Source organism: Colletotrichum orchidophilum, assembly GCF_001831195.1.
Source record: "Colletotrichum orchidophilum strain IMI 309357 chromosome Unknown Scaffold_182.1, whole genome shotgun sequence".
Lineage (NCBI taxonomy): Eukaryota > Fungi > Ascomycota > Sordariomycetes > Glomerellales > Glomerellaceae > Colletotrichum > Colletotrichum orchidophilum.
This window is the reverse complement of record NW_019173138.1, coordinates 11,687-26,079: the sequence shown is the minus strand read 5'-3', so window position 1 is coordinate 26,079 and position 14,393 is coordinate 11,687. Positions and strand designations below refer to the sequence as shown.

Genomic DNA, 14,393 nt, shown 5'->3' with positions numbered 1-14,393 from the left:
AATGCAGTGGGCCAACTTCCCGGGCACACAACGCTTGTTATAGGAATGAATTGATTGATCATCCTGCATGTATCTGCTACCCTACGCGGGACCGTCAAGTCCAACCAATCTGGCAGATTCCTATGAAACATGTGGATTTTCTGAGCCAATGTCGGCGAGATGTCGGAAACGCTCGCCAGAATTGCACATTAGGCTGCGCGTCTTCTCGGTAGTGAATTCTGCCGCCTCAGCGCGCATCAGTGGCGCAGTGAACTCATCTGCCAGTGTCTGTGGCAAGGACGAGAGATCACCATGGGCTAGGAGCGGAAGGGGAAGGACAGCGGAGCTGTCACCTCCTGCACCTCAATACAAGACATAATAAATAGGGTGCTTGCCAAGCTCTGCCAACTTTCAGCTTTCGTAGGCTGTGCGGCAGCAGGCCAATCCTTCTTCGAGGTCAGACGGATGCCTGTTCGAACTTGAATCCTTCTTGTCTATTCCTGGAGAGTTCCTGCTCAGGGCTGACGGGCTGCATTTGCCAGCCTGTGCAAGGCACTTCAGTTGATAGATTGGCATTTTGTGCACTGACCGGGAAAGAGGTTTGAACACTTTGTTGAGACGAAAGATGTAGACCATGGTTTTTGAAACTGCCACAATCCTTCCCCCCCTCTTAGCCTGAGTGGCTTTCATAGTTTGATCATGAAGTCGTTCGGAGTTACTCAATTTTATCTCTACGTCTCTTTCGAGGGGTTGTGAAAGTGAAAGTGGTGAGAAAGAAGATGCATCATAAAAAAGCATGTAGTTGTTGTGTACTTTGAGAAACCACTGAGCGCCGCATTCCAAGTGCGCGAGCATATCTCTCTCTACTTGTGGCAAGTCGGAAGTCGCTCAGCTAGTACTGAGAGAGGCTGTATGTTATTCAGGAGAGAGTGCCTGAATTCAACTTACCTCAAATGATGCCGAAACAGACAATTCATTAGGGATTAAACAAGGCTTTGAGGGATGCCACTAAGAACAGCTTCTCCGTACGTATGCCACAAATCATCGAACTCCAATGTATCGATGTCATGCAAATGTCATTCTACATCTTCTAAATGAAAGATTTATGTAGCGACGATACAATCTGGGGATTCCAGAAAAGGTCTGGATACTTGCTTCCCCAACCTTCAGCCCCCGCATTCATCTCGTCCTCAGGTACATGTATGTTCCCCATCACCGGTAAAGTATACCAGGTCTCGGATCCAAATACCCGTAAAATTCCTTCTATTTCAGGTCTGGGAGGTATAGTGCATATGTACCTTACAAAATCGTTTTCTTCTAAGATCTCCAGCATGCTGGCCTCGTAGTCCGCGATGAATGTCAACTGAGACAACCAGACTGATGATACTTTGTAGCGCCAAAAAACAATGTGTTTTTCAAAAAGGTCTACAGAGAGGGATAAAACGGCTCAGTTGAACCTTTGAATCGATGAAATCAAAGCTCGGCTCTGGAGAAAGGTCAAGTTATCAACGAGAAGACTTGTTTCTATAAACTTTTCAAGATTTCGGTTTGGATTGCCGCTCTAGTACTATCATATTAACTCACCTAAGCTGGCTACATGAAGTATCATATTAGCAGATTCATGTATTGACTCATCGATTGGCGGTCTCCACATGTAACTACGGCATTTTCTTCTCTGCATGCCAGCTACCACAGAAAGGTAACCTTCAAGTTCGTAAGTTGGAACCCATGCAAAGTCTTGCGAATGAGCCTTGTGAACCTCTCATCTCATGTAACCCAGCATCTTGAAACTGGCATGCTTAAAGTATCTTTAAGCAGGCAATAAATTGAGGAAGCCTTGAGGTTTGGTTATTAGTACTGATTAACCTCAAGTATGGAAAATCCGACCAAGCTAGTCCCGTAGCTCCTCTGGACGCCAGTCAGACCGAGCAAGCAGAAACCACGCATCCAATCGGCATTGACACCAGTGCTGCCCGCCGCGTCCCAGCCGGAGCCTCTGTCCCCCAGATAGCCACCATGGACATCGCGGAGCTGAACAACAACGTCACCGAGAAATTTCCCTTTACCCTCTCGGACGCCGCCCTCGAGGAAGTCGCCAAGCGCTTCATCGTTGGTGTAGATAAGCGCCACCTCTGGTCTGATCCCAACTACCAGACCCCTTTCACTCTGTCGGGATGCTCCAGTGGCCCAATGGCGTCCTCTGTTCCGCCGCCTTGGTCGGCCCGCGTCACATTCTCTCCGCCAAGCATTGGAACCTCGATCACCCTATCCTCGGGCCCTTCTACCCTGGCTACGACAACGTTGCGCGCTTCGGTCCCGCCCAGATCACCAACGGCCTCTTCACCTACGCCCAAGAACCCAATTCATCCTGTGCGACCGAGGGCGACTGGATAGTATATGCCCTCGACCAGCGTCTCGGTGACCGGCTTTGCTGCATCAGGGCCAAGTTAACGGACCGCAACATTTTTGGCAAGCCTCAGTTCTGTGGTGGCAACTGCCCGTGCTGCTAGACCGATGATACAGTCCGCTCGAAGAGAACGTGACTCGACTGGTCCCTTCTATACCAATACTGATGCCATGGGCGGCTAGTCCGGCGGCCCTCACTGGGAGCTCGATGGCAAGGGTAACCGCTGGATCTGGGGTGCTCTCTCCATCACTGTTACTAGCTCTGCTGAGACTTACGCCGGCTGGGCGTCTGTCAATTCTTTGTCTGGTGGCATTAACAACATACCTGCCGACTTCCCTTCAGGGGGTGGGGTTGTAGCTGCACGAGAAAGCAGCTATGTGTGACCAGCTGATTTCCGATGTCCGTCTCTCCGAAAACACAGAATTTTCAAACTTTCCGAATGTTTCATAGTCCCTAAATCCTAAACCAGACACGAATCTTTCAAATTTCCACAAACTCCAAACAGAGTGGTTTGCCTACTTTACTAATGACTGGTCAAGGTGCCTCTATCTGCTGAACCGAAATGCGTCTGCACGAGCACTGTCCTCAAAGCTCAGTTCGTATGGAAGAACCATCTGGTAACAGGACGCGATCACAGTTGTTGGATGTTGTTGATCGGCTGTAGTCCGCATGGATCCGAGACTTATCTAATCAGACTCATCATTAACTTCGGTGAGTAGAGGGCTTTGTGAAGGGCTAGCCCACGTATGTGGGCAACGTCGGCAACCTGCACACCTAATCAACTGTGCTATTCGCTCAACCTTAGCTTGTTAGCCAGAAGGTACATGAATAAATTCGCGACTTTTAGCCTGATCGCACTTAAGTAGTACGGACCCAGGAGGCGGCTATCCAGCCCGCAACTCTTTGATTAATCTAAAATGCATCTTATGATCGACTGGGATATAATCATTATCTCACATTATCCAAAACATTAGTCCATCTCATGTGATAGAACTGAATACAAAGCAGAATGTTGCTGATAAGCCATAACATCATCGAGACTGCTGTGAGTATGGCAGGTTGAAGGACCGTTTTACGGACATATGACTGGTGCAAGCATTCCGTTCCATGTGTTTCAACAATAAACTTCTGCAATCCTCGTCAGTCATGGTGATTGATGCACCTATTTGATTAGAAAATGGAAGGGCCGCCTGATGAGATAGTCTTGAGTTTGCTTGCTAGTTGCCATTTCCTTCGCCGACGTTGCCTAGGCATATGAACTGCATCATTTCAGCTAGAAGAACAGCAGATCTTCAGGGAAGTAGAAAAGAGCTCATATGATGTGCGCATGCCAGGGAAATGGCTAAAATAACCGAAGTGTGCAGTCTGCGCATAACAAGGCTCTGAACATTTGGGTTTGGGATCAGAGACTCTTCAAGCAATTGCCACTCACCAACACCGCCAAGATGATCCACCATAGATCCATATGTGTTCATTCAGTTGCCTAATGATGTCGCAGGGCTCTCCAAATACTTGGCGAGATTGAGTCTGGGATGGCGCATCTGATGTACCAAGGGACGAAGCCCGTCTGCACAAAGCGAAAGATGCATGAAGCTTTTCAACGAGAGTATCCACCAATAGTGTGTGTATTATGACTATATGGGATGGGATGATGGTGATGAGACTAATTATCTTATGGGATATCTCATGAAAGCATTCCGGATGAACGAGTGGTTTCCGTCGTCCCACGCCGTTGATAGGCTCATTGTAAACTGACCCGGTCCTCTTGAACCTCCCCTTCGTCGATCCCTCCCGCCTTTCTTTGAATTTGTTTGACGTTTCTCATCATACTCAGTCGTTCTCGCAACTATCACAACCTCCCTATTGAAGCGACTCGGAGTCATCAACCTCCTTCCGCTCCTTCTGCGGCGGTGGGTGCTTTGGATCAGACCCAGCATCCGTTCCCCATCCGCCAAGGCCACCCGCCGTCGCGGCTCCACCAAAGCCGGAGGCGGGTCCCGCGGCGAGCGTCCCTGCAGCCCGGTTCCCTGCGACGCCAGGCCGGTCTCTGGCCCAGTCGTTGATCTCGTCCTTGGTCTTGCCAGTGTACTTGAGGAGGTCGTCGTCTGAAATTTGGGTGTCGCGGCCAGTCTTCTTGTCATGGTATCGCTGGTAGAGAGACTTTTTGGGCTCGTCGGAGCCGCCCCCCTCTGTCGGTGTTGATTTTCCAAAGAGCCCCATGTCGACTAGAGTTGTGATAATGGTGGGGTTGTCCGAAGTTTTAGGATGATTGGGTTTGCTAACTTTGTCTGATGTATACAGGCGAGAATCGAATGCTCGCTGAAAGTGTGTGTGGCTGACGTAGCTTATTGGTCCTGTTGAGGACAGACGACACAATGCGAGCTTGAATCCGCGGGGAATATATAGGGTAGGTATTTGAATCACGGGCTAATGATTGTGGTACTTGTGCTGCTGTTGGTTGACATGGCGTTGGTCACGCCCTTTACGGATCTAGCGATGATCCCCTACTCGCCACTAGGATAGCAGTGGGTATTCAGCCCAGTCACTCCACTAGTCAAGTCTTGTTTAGGCTGTTCGCGAATCGGGGCTGTTCTCTGCTAAGCCACTACGCCCAACAGCATTCCCAACAGGGTCAGCTGACGTCAAACTCTCGCCCGGTTCGTTAGGTACGGGTGGAACGGCAAGGACTCTTCCATGGTCACCATGAGACCATGTGACAAGCTTTGCAGGTGAAGCTAACCTTACGTAGGCTTCACGATGTCTTCATTATGCTGTCGGAATCATTGACTGCATAGGGAATCCCTCATCAGTGATTCTGATTAGTAAACTCTTGGTCAATTAACATCGCTTGGCATATGTCCAGCAAACTTAAATCCTTGCATGGTTACTAGAGATTAGTGTTCAAGAACAGAATGCGATGCCATGCTTCCGCCTCGTGACGGGCCACGCGCAACAGTGAGGCTGACCGCTGCGGACTATAAGTCAATTCTCGACACCCATCACGTTTCTCGGTATCAAATACGGGCCGTTTGTTGTCGTTGATTTGCTCAGCCTGGTGGGGGAAAAAAGCTTCCGCTTCAGGGGTAAATCTTAAAGGTTGGGGGTTCCCGGGTTTCTGACCGTGGGGACGTGGATGCCTGGCTATGTCAGCTTTGCGACCTGCACGAAGCAGTTTTTCATATGGTAGATATTCTGTGTCATATTATTGTCGTAAGCCGGTTGCATCTCTGTAGAAACGACTAGGACAATCCAAGACGGTTGTGCTGGTAAGTCGAGTTCATCTGGTAATGCCATCATGGCCAGATCTTGAGATCATTATAGTCATGATTACAGTGAAGCCATGTTCGTCTCTATTGACCCGAAAAGCTCAAACTGGTCTGTGACAGACCTTCACATTTGTACGCACTATTGATCAGAGTCGTTCATTGATCACAAAGCAACCACACGATTAAAATTCTCCACTCACTTGCAGTTATTATTCACTGTTCTATCTGCCCCTCTCACCGTACCGTACTGAAAGTTACAGTCTATTCCGTGCTCATTATTCGCGACCCACGTCTAATGACTTCAAACCTGCCTCAACAAGCCAACATGAACATCGCGCCGACTAGAACAGATGTGTCAAGTCTTCTCAGCAGTTATATGGAACGTTATCCCCCCATTACCACTGAATAATACCTTCTGCTTCAGCTCGACGACTACAGTTTTGCTGCGCAGAAAAGGCTCCATGGCGCTTTTCAGTGCCGGCGGGAGAGGCTACGCTCAAACTATGATTTGCTAGCCAATGTTCCAATTTCAAAGCCCTTGATTCATATCCCGATGTGAAGGCTGGGCCCCACAAGACTGCCCTCCATCCCGCATTCTTGGCGGCCGACGGGATTTGAGGATAAGCTATGGCCAAGCTGCGTCAAGTCTGCACGACCAACGGGGCTTGAGGCTGAAGTGCTAGCGCTGTAGGAGTCTATTCATGTCTAGCCTCTGGACAATTGGCCTTCTCCCATGTGCATAACGGCCCTAGGGAAGTTGTCTACGCATGGGTGCCTTGCTAGATCTTGAGCTGTAATGCAGCTAACTGAAGATTTGACCAAGAAAGTCGACATTGTGAGGGTTGAGGAGAACCTGCAGGAAGTAAGTCAAGCACGTCCATTGCTTGGCGGCTTCTGTGGTTTTAAGAGTGAAGTACTAGTAGCTGATTCATCTGATGAGGGCGCACGAGTGCATGTATGTATGTATGTGTGCCAAGTGATGCGGAAGAAACCGGCTGTCTTTCATTCCCTCAAGCCCTTGACTACGGCTGCTTGCGATCACCATCGAATCTGTAGCGATCGCGCTTGGTCGGCAAAGTGGGATGGAACTCTGAATGTTTCGTCGCAACCGTCACTAATCTAGACCGTTCTTGCCAATGAACCAGTCCAACGACAGGATCTAGCCATCGCATACCGGCAGAGATGGTAGGAAAAAAAGGGAAAAGTTGTATGGAAGGATATTGCTCTTGGGACGATCCCATCACCGGCACAACCACTTCGCGACTTGTCGCAGGTGGAGGGGCGCGGGAGAAGTAAGTGGATGGACATAGGAGTGGGCAAGGAACTGCATATGAGAGGTTTCACGGGGAAGAATGAGAAAAGGCCTGCCTCTAGTCACCCCCTTCGTCCCAAAAACCTTTTGGCATGGCAAGTCGTTTCGGTGGAAATGACTTGCATGCGACTTTGGGCCAAAGGGGGAAGGCCCATCCGCAGTGCCGCCGCATGGAAGTGGGAATACTAGAAGCTGAATGGTAAATAGCTGAGTCGTGCTGACAGCTGAGAGTGTGCGTCCGCAGTACATGAGGAGGTACGGTAGTCCGTCATGTTGGCCTGTGCTGTCTTGTAGATGCTCCCCCGCTCACATGCGCCGTAGATCTTACAATGATCGAATAATGGAAAACAAAAGTGCATGCCTTCAAAACGCCAAGGCTTTCCCCGCAACGGGAAAGCCCGTTGAGCTACAAGCAACGGGAAGAAGCAGGCAAGCGAAACAACGGTCAATTCTCCATGCCTAGTGTTGTTTCCGCGAATCCTCACCATCGCCGCGAGATGACAAACTGTTGGCCGTAAAGATGGGAGAAAAGTCCGCTGCAGCGGAACTACGGCATTCCGGATGAGGATAAGAGACGACGCAAAATAAAATAAAAAATAAAAAAAAAAGAGAGAAAGAGAAATGCGTAAAGCCGCCAGTTGGTGGGCGAGGAGAGCGAGGCGTGCCACAGCCGATTCCTGTCAGCTTGCAGGGAACGGGGAGTACGCGGGTTTGCGCAAAAAAGCTGGGGTCTACCCTGATCGGACGCAGAGCACATCTAATTGAAAGTCAAGCTTTCTCAAGGACAAGGCCGAATCGGCCCCTAGGCCGTGCCCCCACTAGGATTCGTTCTTCAGTCGCGACATGGCTGTGACAACTCAAATAGCCCGTTCGCTGAGCCAGTCAGCAGCCCGAGGTGGGCAAGAAGACAAGAAAGGGAAGACTTCCGTCTCCACATCGCCGTGCCCGAGTACGCCGGCAACAAGAAAATCAGGACGAAGGAGGTCAAAGAGCCGCTTCTCGTCTTGGCGCAAGGAAAGTATTCGTAGAGAGCACCGAGAAGAGGTGGAATGGTGCCGTCCTATGAGAAAGAAGCCTGTGGGCGTATTATTTAGCTCATTCAATGTTCCAACCCCGGCGCACGGAGATTCAACATCTCAAAGTAAGAGATGCCGGTCCGGGCTTCGTCCTCTTTGCTCAGCAGCAGCAGCGAACAGTGGATCTTGATCGGACGCGCGGGTGTCCGCTCCGTGATGCGATACAAGGCTTTTGAAACCAGGGCTTGATCAGTCATGGACATCCTAGCAGTCGCTTGTCAGTTCTTCCTCGCGGTTCATCGCTCTCCACGGGGAGCCTACATACTTGATGAAACGGTGCCTCTCGCCTGTGTGTTGAGGGAAGGATGGTCCGGCGTTTTCTTCGTATATGATTGTTAATAGTCATTCAATCTTATAAAGTCCAGCGTTTCGCTCGGTCAGATATATCGGACATGTGCTGGCTGTCCATGCCATGAAGGTGTCGCTGCCGCTCTGTCAACTGATATCCCCATCAGAACTTCGAACATGGCCGTAGTGCCCCCGCCAGGATGTGAGCATTGTTCAAGAAGCCAGATCAAAGAGCTGGGCTCTGTGGCCAGAGCTGCCAACCAGACGTACTTGACGAGGTCCGAGTTGGAAACGACGCTGTTGGTGCTCAATTTACGTGCCGACGATACCGCCCAGGCCGAGAATATCCAAAGGGTCCTCTGGACTCTAGTCGCTCTTTCAGCCGTGTTTCTTGGGTTGAGGATATACTGCAAGATATCCTACACGTACACAAAGATCCGATTTGAAGATATTCTCCTGTTCGCCTCCTGGGTAAGGCCTCTCTCTCTGAGGATAGCTTCGTGTTTTTTCTAGCGTTGACAGATCATACGCAGCTCGTCCTAGCAGCAGATGCCGCACTCAATGAGTTTGTCATCAAGTCCCGGTTCGGTCGACCAGACTTTCCCATCACTGTCGAAAACATCTCAGTATTAGCCATCGTCGGCCTATCTTCCATCACATGCTCCTTTGTTGGCCAAGTCTGGAGCAAGACTGCTTTTGCCATATCATTGTTACGAATGTGCGATGGCTGGAAGAGGGCTTTCGTATGGTTTTCCATCATTTCTATGAACGTACTCTTCACGTTTTCTTCATTGTCATTCTGGATTGGGTGTGTTCCTCTCGAAAAGAGATGGAAACCTTTTGCCGAGGGAACCTGCTACGACCTCAAGTGGGTCATCTCGTTCGGAATCTTCGTCAGTAGTAAGACAATATCCAACCCTGCACTTCTAAAGAGATGCTCATGTTATACCAGTATACTCCGGCCTTCTCGATATTGCCTTGTCCATTATTCCGTGGCTCATTCTTATGAAACCGAAACCAGCCGAGGAGTCATCGGGTCTTACTCTGAGCAAGAAGGAGAAGATTGGTGTTTCCGTGGCTTTGAGTATGGGAGTGTTGTAAGTTGCTCAAGCTCCTGATGAGCTGTCGGGAGTTTCTAACAGAAACCTAGGGCTGGAATGGCAGCGTTTGTCAAAGCTTCGTACATGCGTTCAGTAAATGATACCACTGGTGACTTCTCTCGTGAGTTGAAATTTACTACCTAATAGTAGGATATATCTAATAACGTTTATAGACGGAGGAGCAGAGTTGGCCGTTTGGGCCGGGGCGGAAACGGCCATTACCATCATGGCGGCGACAATTCCCGTATTGAGGGTTCTGTTGCGTGACACTGCGGTCAAGACCAAATATCTCCCTGAGGCTATCAAGATGAGGGTCCGAAGCACAGTCAGGAGATCAGAGAGAGCCTCAGGGAGACCTGTGGCGCAACCCGAAGAAGACAAGGTCCCTATTGTCTCATCGGGAGCTTCATTGTCAACTGCTGGAGCCTCATCTACCTCTACAGGCTCCACTGTGGATTCGCAGAAAACATTGGTATCCAAAACACCGGATAGCCGGAAGAAATGAGACGGATGAGCGGAAGCTTAGCTCGTTGCTGCGATTAATGATTTGATGATATAAGACAAACTCTATGAACACAAGATTCAGATGATATCAGGATAAAATTAATGAACAAAGAACATTCAATTCCAAATAGGCCGCATGGTTTTTGATCTTGACGTTGTGATCGCGACAACCTTAAGTTACTATTTGTCTACTCGTGCCCAATTGGCTTGCCCTGAGATTGCCACGCAATCGGGGCGGAAGCAGCTACTAATGGTGCTGTTGCACCACCCTCTCTGGGATCCTCGTGGATGAAATTCATTGGGAACCCGATATCAAACGCCTTGAAGCTTTCAATCTTCTTGATCTGCTCCCCAGTAAGGTGAATGCTCAGAGCCTTGATGTTATCCTCCAAGTGCTGCACCTTGCGGCCACCAACAATCGGGAAAACGTAGCGAGCTTTTTGCATGACATAAGCCAGTGCAATCTGTTGAACGCTCTCAATGCCATGCTCCTTGGCAACTTCCTCAAGGACCTCGCTGGCCTTGCGTTGCTCATCAGACTGGTCTCCTCCAAACATGGCCCGCAGGCCTTCTCCAGCCTTCTTGCGCTCCTCGAGCTGCTTCGTGGATTGCAGCTTACCGCCGCCAAGGACATCCCAGGGGCAGAGGGCCATGCCAAAGTGGCGAGCCATGGGGATGATGTCCCGCTCCATGTCGCGGATGAGAACGTTCCAGCGACCCTGGTAGACGGAGAACTGGGTCTTGCCATGCGCCTTGGCGTAGGTGTTCGCAGCGGAAACGACCCAAGCGGGTGTGTCAGAAACGCCGAGGTACAGGACCTTACCCTGCTCGACGAGGATATGGAGTGAGTCCATCAGCTCCTCGATGGAGGTCGTCCAGTCCCACCAGTGAATGTAGAGCAGGTCAATGTAGTCCGTCTGCAGCTTCCTGAGGGAATCCCGGACCGAGAGGTGCAGCGACTTCTTATGATTGCCAGAATAGTTGACACATTTGCCGGGTCCGAGCGCCTGCTTGCGGTACTGCGTGGTGAACTTGGTCGCGATGAACATGATGTCGCGGTTCTTCCTGGCGGTCATCCATTCTCCCAGAATCTCCTCAGACTCCTCGTTCTGGTAGTTGTTGGCGGTGTCGATGAAGTTGCCGCCGGCATCGACAAAGGCGTCGAGCAGCTTGAACGAGTCCTCCTTCTCCATTGAGCCCATGAAGGAGGACCACGCCGAGCCGATGGACATGGCGCCCAGGCACAGGGGGGAGACCCGGACGCCTGCGGTGGTGGATAGAACGCGGTACCGACCGAGCTCGGTCTTGGGCTCGGGAGCCGGCGCGAAGATAGTTTGATGGCCGGACATCGTGAGATGAGGTCAAACTGTGGTGTAAACTGCGGTGTAATTGGTGGAAGGTTTCGCGGAACTGAAAATGGTGTGAGGGAACTAGTCGCTCATTCTTTTTGGATGATATGGCACAACCCAACGATCTAGTCTGCGTTGAACATGCCCACCTTTATACCAACCTCTGCCATGTGAAGCTGCCCGTGGAGCAAGCTCCAAGCGGTGAGTACATGTAGAAACTTTTGCAAACCCCACATAGAAACAAAGTCCGAGAACATATGCAGGGTTTCATTGCCAAGCGACGAGGATCATCATATCAAACTGTTCACCTGGGGGTCGGTTGTGCCCCGTGCTTCCACCATGACGTTTGTTTGAACTGCTCCGGGGTCGACATTGCAATACTGGATTTGGCACATGCGGATCGACGCTCGTCCGGCAGACCAGAGGACCTTGTATGCAACGCGAGACCCAGCTGCAAGATCCCTGGCGTGGACCACCATGCCACCCGAGTCCACTCTCCAACTCCAAAAGCGAGCGACTCAAGATGTTCTACAAAGGTGACTGATTTCTAATCGGGAGTTTTGAGCTAGACGAAGAATGGCGCAGGAGTGGTGCCGGAGCGACGGCTCGATCCGTGGAGTAATACAGGCTAACGAACAAACGTCATTCCTCCATCATTACTTTTTCTATTCATATTAGATCTCATGTCATGAATCTTTTCGCTTACGGGATCAAGGTACATAGTCAGCTCAGGAAATGCTCCAGCTGTAGTTGTCACTTGGGAGAAAGGACCCATCAGCCTCTCAATCGGGCCATAGGGTCTACCCCACTGGTGCCACGGAGTCCGTCAACGTTGAGGCGGAGATGATTTCTCATGCTGCTTCATCGGATTTAACGGTCGTAAGTTTTGGCAGTCCGTTGCGATGGGTACCCTCAACAAAACTGTCGCAGCGAATAGCTACCACTATGCTTCCTCAGGCTTCAAATTCCAGACGAAACCATTTCTTTACAAGGCATTTCAAGATCACGCACAGAATCACTGATCCGTCAGTTCCGGTGACAAACATGCTACCTTGAACTAGCTATGACTATTATAGTTAAAATCATTATCGGTAGTTCTGCAACAGTCGAGAATGAGGTGGTAAGTCCCCACCCCTGGATCCGGAACACCCCCTTATGCGGAACAGTAGACCAAAACGACTATAAAAAACATAATTAATTAGAAATCTTAATAATATCGCAATTATATTAATCTATTATATAAAATTAATATTAAAAAAACTAGAATTCGATTTTTTATTTTTTTTACTGTTTTTATTATTTAAAAAAAGATTTTTTATATTTATTTTTATAATTTATAAATAATATCGATTTTAATAAATTGTTTATTCGGCCTAAATGTTATATTTATTTTTATATATAATTTATAAACTTTTATAATCTTTTTTAATTAATAAATCCGTTTTTTATAATCGGTAATAAAAGTATTTTTTTTATTTAGATTTTTATTAAGTTTAAAAAATAATATATAACTTTTTATTTTATTAATATTAAGGCGGAATAATAAAATAAAAATAGTCCTTTTTAAATTATTTAAATACTTAAAGGTTATTATTTTTTTTATTATTTAATTTTAAAAAACCGGGGTTACCGAAGGTTTTTCTTTTATAAATAATTACTTTTTTTATTTATTAAAAAGAAATTACCGATTTAAAAATATTTTATTAAAATTAAATAGCTAAATATTAATTACTTTTTATTTAGTACGTATATTTAATATTATTAAAGCTTTTTAATACGCTTTATTATAATAATAAAAAAAATTCTTTTTATTAATAATTAAGAGGTTTATAAATATATATAAAACTTTTATTTTTTTATAATATTTTAATTTTAATATATTAAAAATAAATATGTTGAAAAGTTAAATTATAAAAAAAAAAAATAATAAAAAGATTAAATATATCCCGCGGATATAATATTTTTATATAAACGTATTAAAATAATAACTACCGTATTTATTTAATATTAAAAAACGATTAAAACTTTTATTAACGCCTTTTAATTTAATTTAAAATTTAAAAACGTTAATTAATTAAAAAATATTAAAATATTATTTATTTATTTATTTTTAGTTAACGTATATACATAGCGAGCGGGCCATTATAGCGAGCGGGCCACTTCTATTATTATCTATACCTCTTCCCTTTATAATAACTTTCTTTTACATACGATAATAGCTTTTTATTAAAAAAAAGCCGTATTATCTTTATATTTTAAACTATTAAAAAAGACTTAAAACTATTTATATAAAAAGTCGCTATTATTTATAATATCCTAAAAATAATATTTTAATACCGACGCGTCGGCCGACTATTATAATAAAAAACGTATACGAATTTAATAAAGATAACTTTTTTAAAAAAAACCGTAATTCTTAAATAAATTATTAACTTAATTAATTAAGGATTTCCACCGCGACTTAATAACGTACGAAATATAGCCGATTATTTTTTTAATAAACGTAACGTAACATATATTAAATTATAATAAATAAAGAACTTTATACGACGTTAATTATAATTAAAAACGTATTTTTAATATAAAATCGATTATTAAAAGGTATTAATTAAAAATCTTATAATTATCTAAGCCTAATTTACCTTTGTACGAAATACGATTATAAAGTACTGTTACGGCCAGCTAGTCGTAGTGAGGTTTATATTAACAGAAGTCGGGGCTGCGATACTAGTAAACAATAGTCGTCGTAAAAATAGCTTTAATAAAGCTATTGTTTATAAGTCGTAAGATAAGTAAAGCTTCAGTAATTAATCGTAATCTTATTAAATAAGTTCTTAATAAAGATAGCTAAAAGCGATCGTTAAATTTAATATAAAAATTAATTATTAAAAAAGCTATAGAAGTCTATCCTTAAGCCTAGCTCGGGCCATCCTATATATAAATCCTAATCGTAAATATATTTTTTATAATATTTTATTCGTTATTATCCGACCGTTTATCGAACGGTCGTCCGTCCTATATTTCTATAATCGCTCGTCTTATTTATTCATAAGCGTCCGTTTTTTATTTTATTATATAATTATAGTTATATAATTTATCTATAGTTCTTCCG

At 46.1% G+C, this 14,393-nt stretch overlaps 4 protein-coding genes across 4 annotated transcripts; 2 read left to right on the top strand and 2 right to left on the bottom strand.

Annotated features, from left to right (window-relative positions):
- Positions 1 to 1,995: 1,995 nt before the first annotated feature.
- On the top strand, positions 1,996 to 2,489 carry CORC01_13193 (uncharacterized protein; the record flags this gene model as incomplete). The annotated part of the gene is made up of 2 exons (XM_022624810.1): positions 1,996 to 2,092; positions 2,134 to 2,489. The coding sequence occupies 2 exons, from the start codon at positions 1,996 to 1,998 to the stop codon at positions 2,487 to 2,489; spliced, it is 453 nt and encodes a 150-aa protein (XP_022468670.1).
- A 1,757-nt stretch (positions 2,490 to 4,246) lies between these two features.
- Positions 4,247 to 4,606, bottom strand: CORC01_13192 (uncharacterized protein; the record flags this gene model as incomplete). The annotated part of the gene is made up of 1 exon (XM_022624809.1): positions 4,247 to 4,606. The coding sequence occupies one exon, from the start codon at positions 4,604 to 4,606 to the stop codon at positions 4,247 to 4,249; it is 360 nt and encodes a 119-aa protein (XP_022468669.1).
- A 3,899-nt stretch (positions 4,607 to 8,505) lies between these two features.
- On the top strand, positions 8,506 to 9,933 carry CORC01_13191 (uncharacterized protein; the record flags this gene model as incomplete). Its single annotated transcript, XM_022624808.1, has 5 exons — positions 8,506 to 8,799; positions 8,862 to 9,228; positions 9,281 to 9,425; positions 9,479 to 9,549; positions 9,602 to 9,933. 5 exons carry the CDS (start codon positions 8,506 to 8,508, stop codon positions 9,931 to 9,933), a joined length of 1,209 nt encoding a protein of 402 aa, XP_022468668.1.
- A 187-nt stretch (positions 9,934 to 10,120) lies between these two features.
- CORC01_13190 (aryl-alcohol dehydrogenase AAD14) lies at positions 10,121 to 11,281 on the bottom strand (the record flags this gene model as incomplete). Its single annotated transcript, XM_022624807.1, has 1 exon — positions 10,121 to 11,281. One exon carries the CDS (start codon positions 11,279 to 11,281, stop codon positions 10,121 to 10,123), a length of 1,161 nt encoding a protein of 386 aa, XP_022468667.1.
- Positions 11,282 to 14,393: the final 3,112 nt, after the last annotated feature.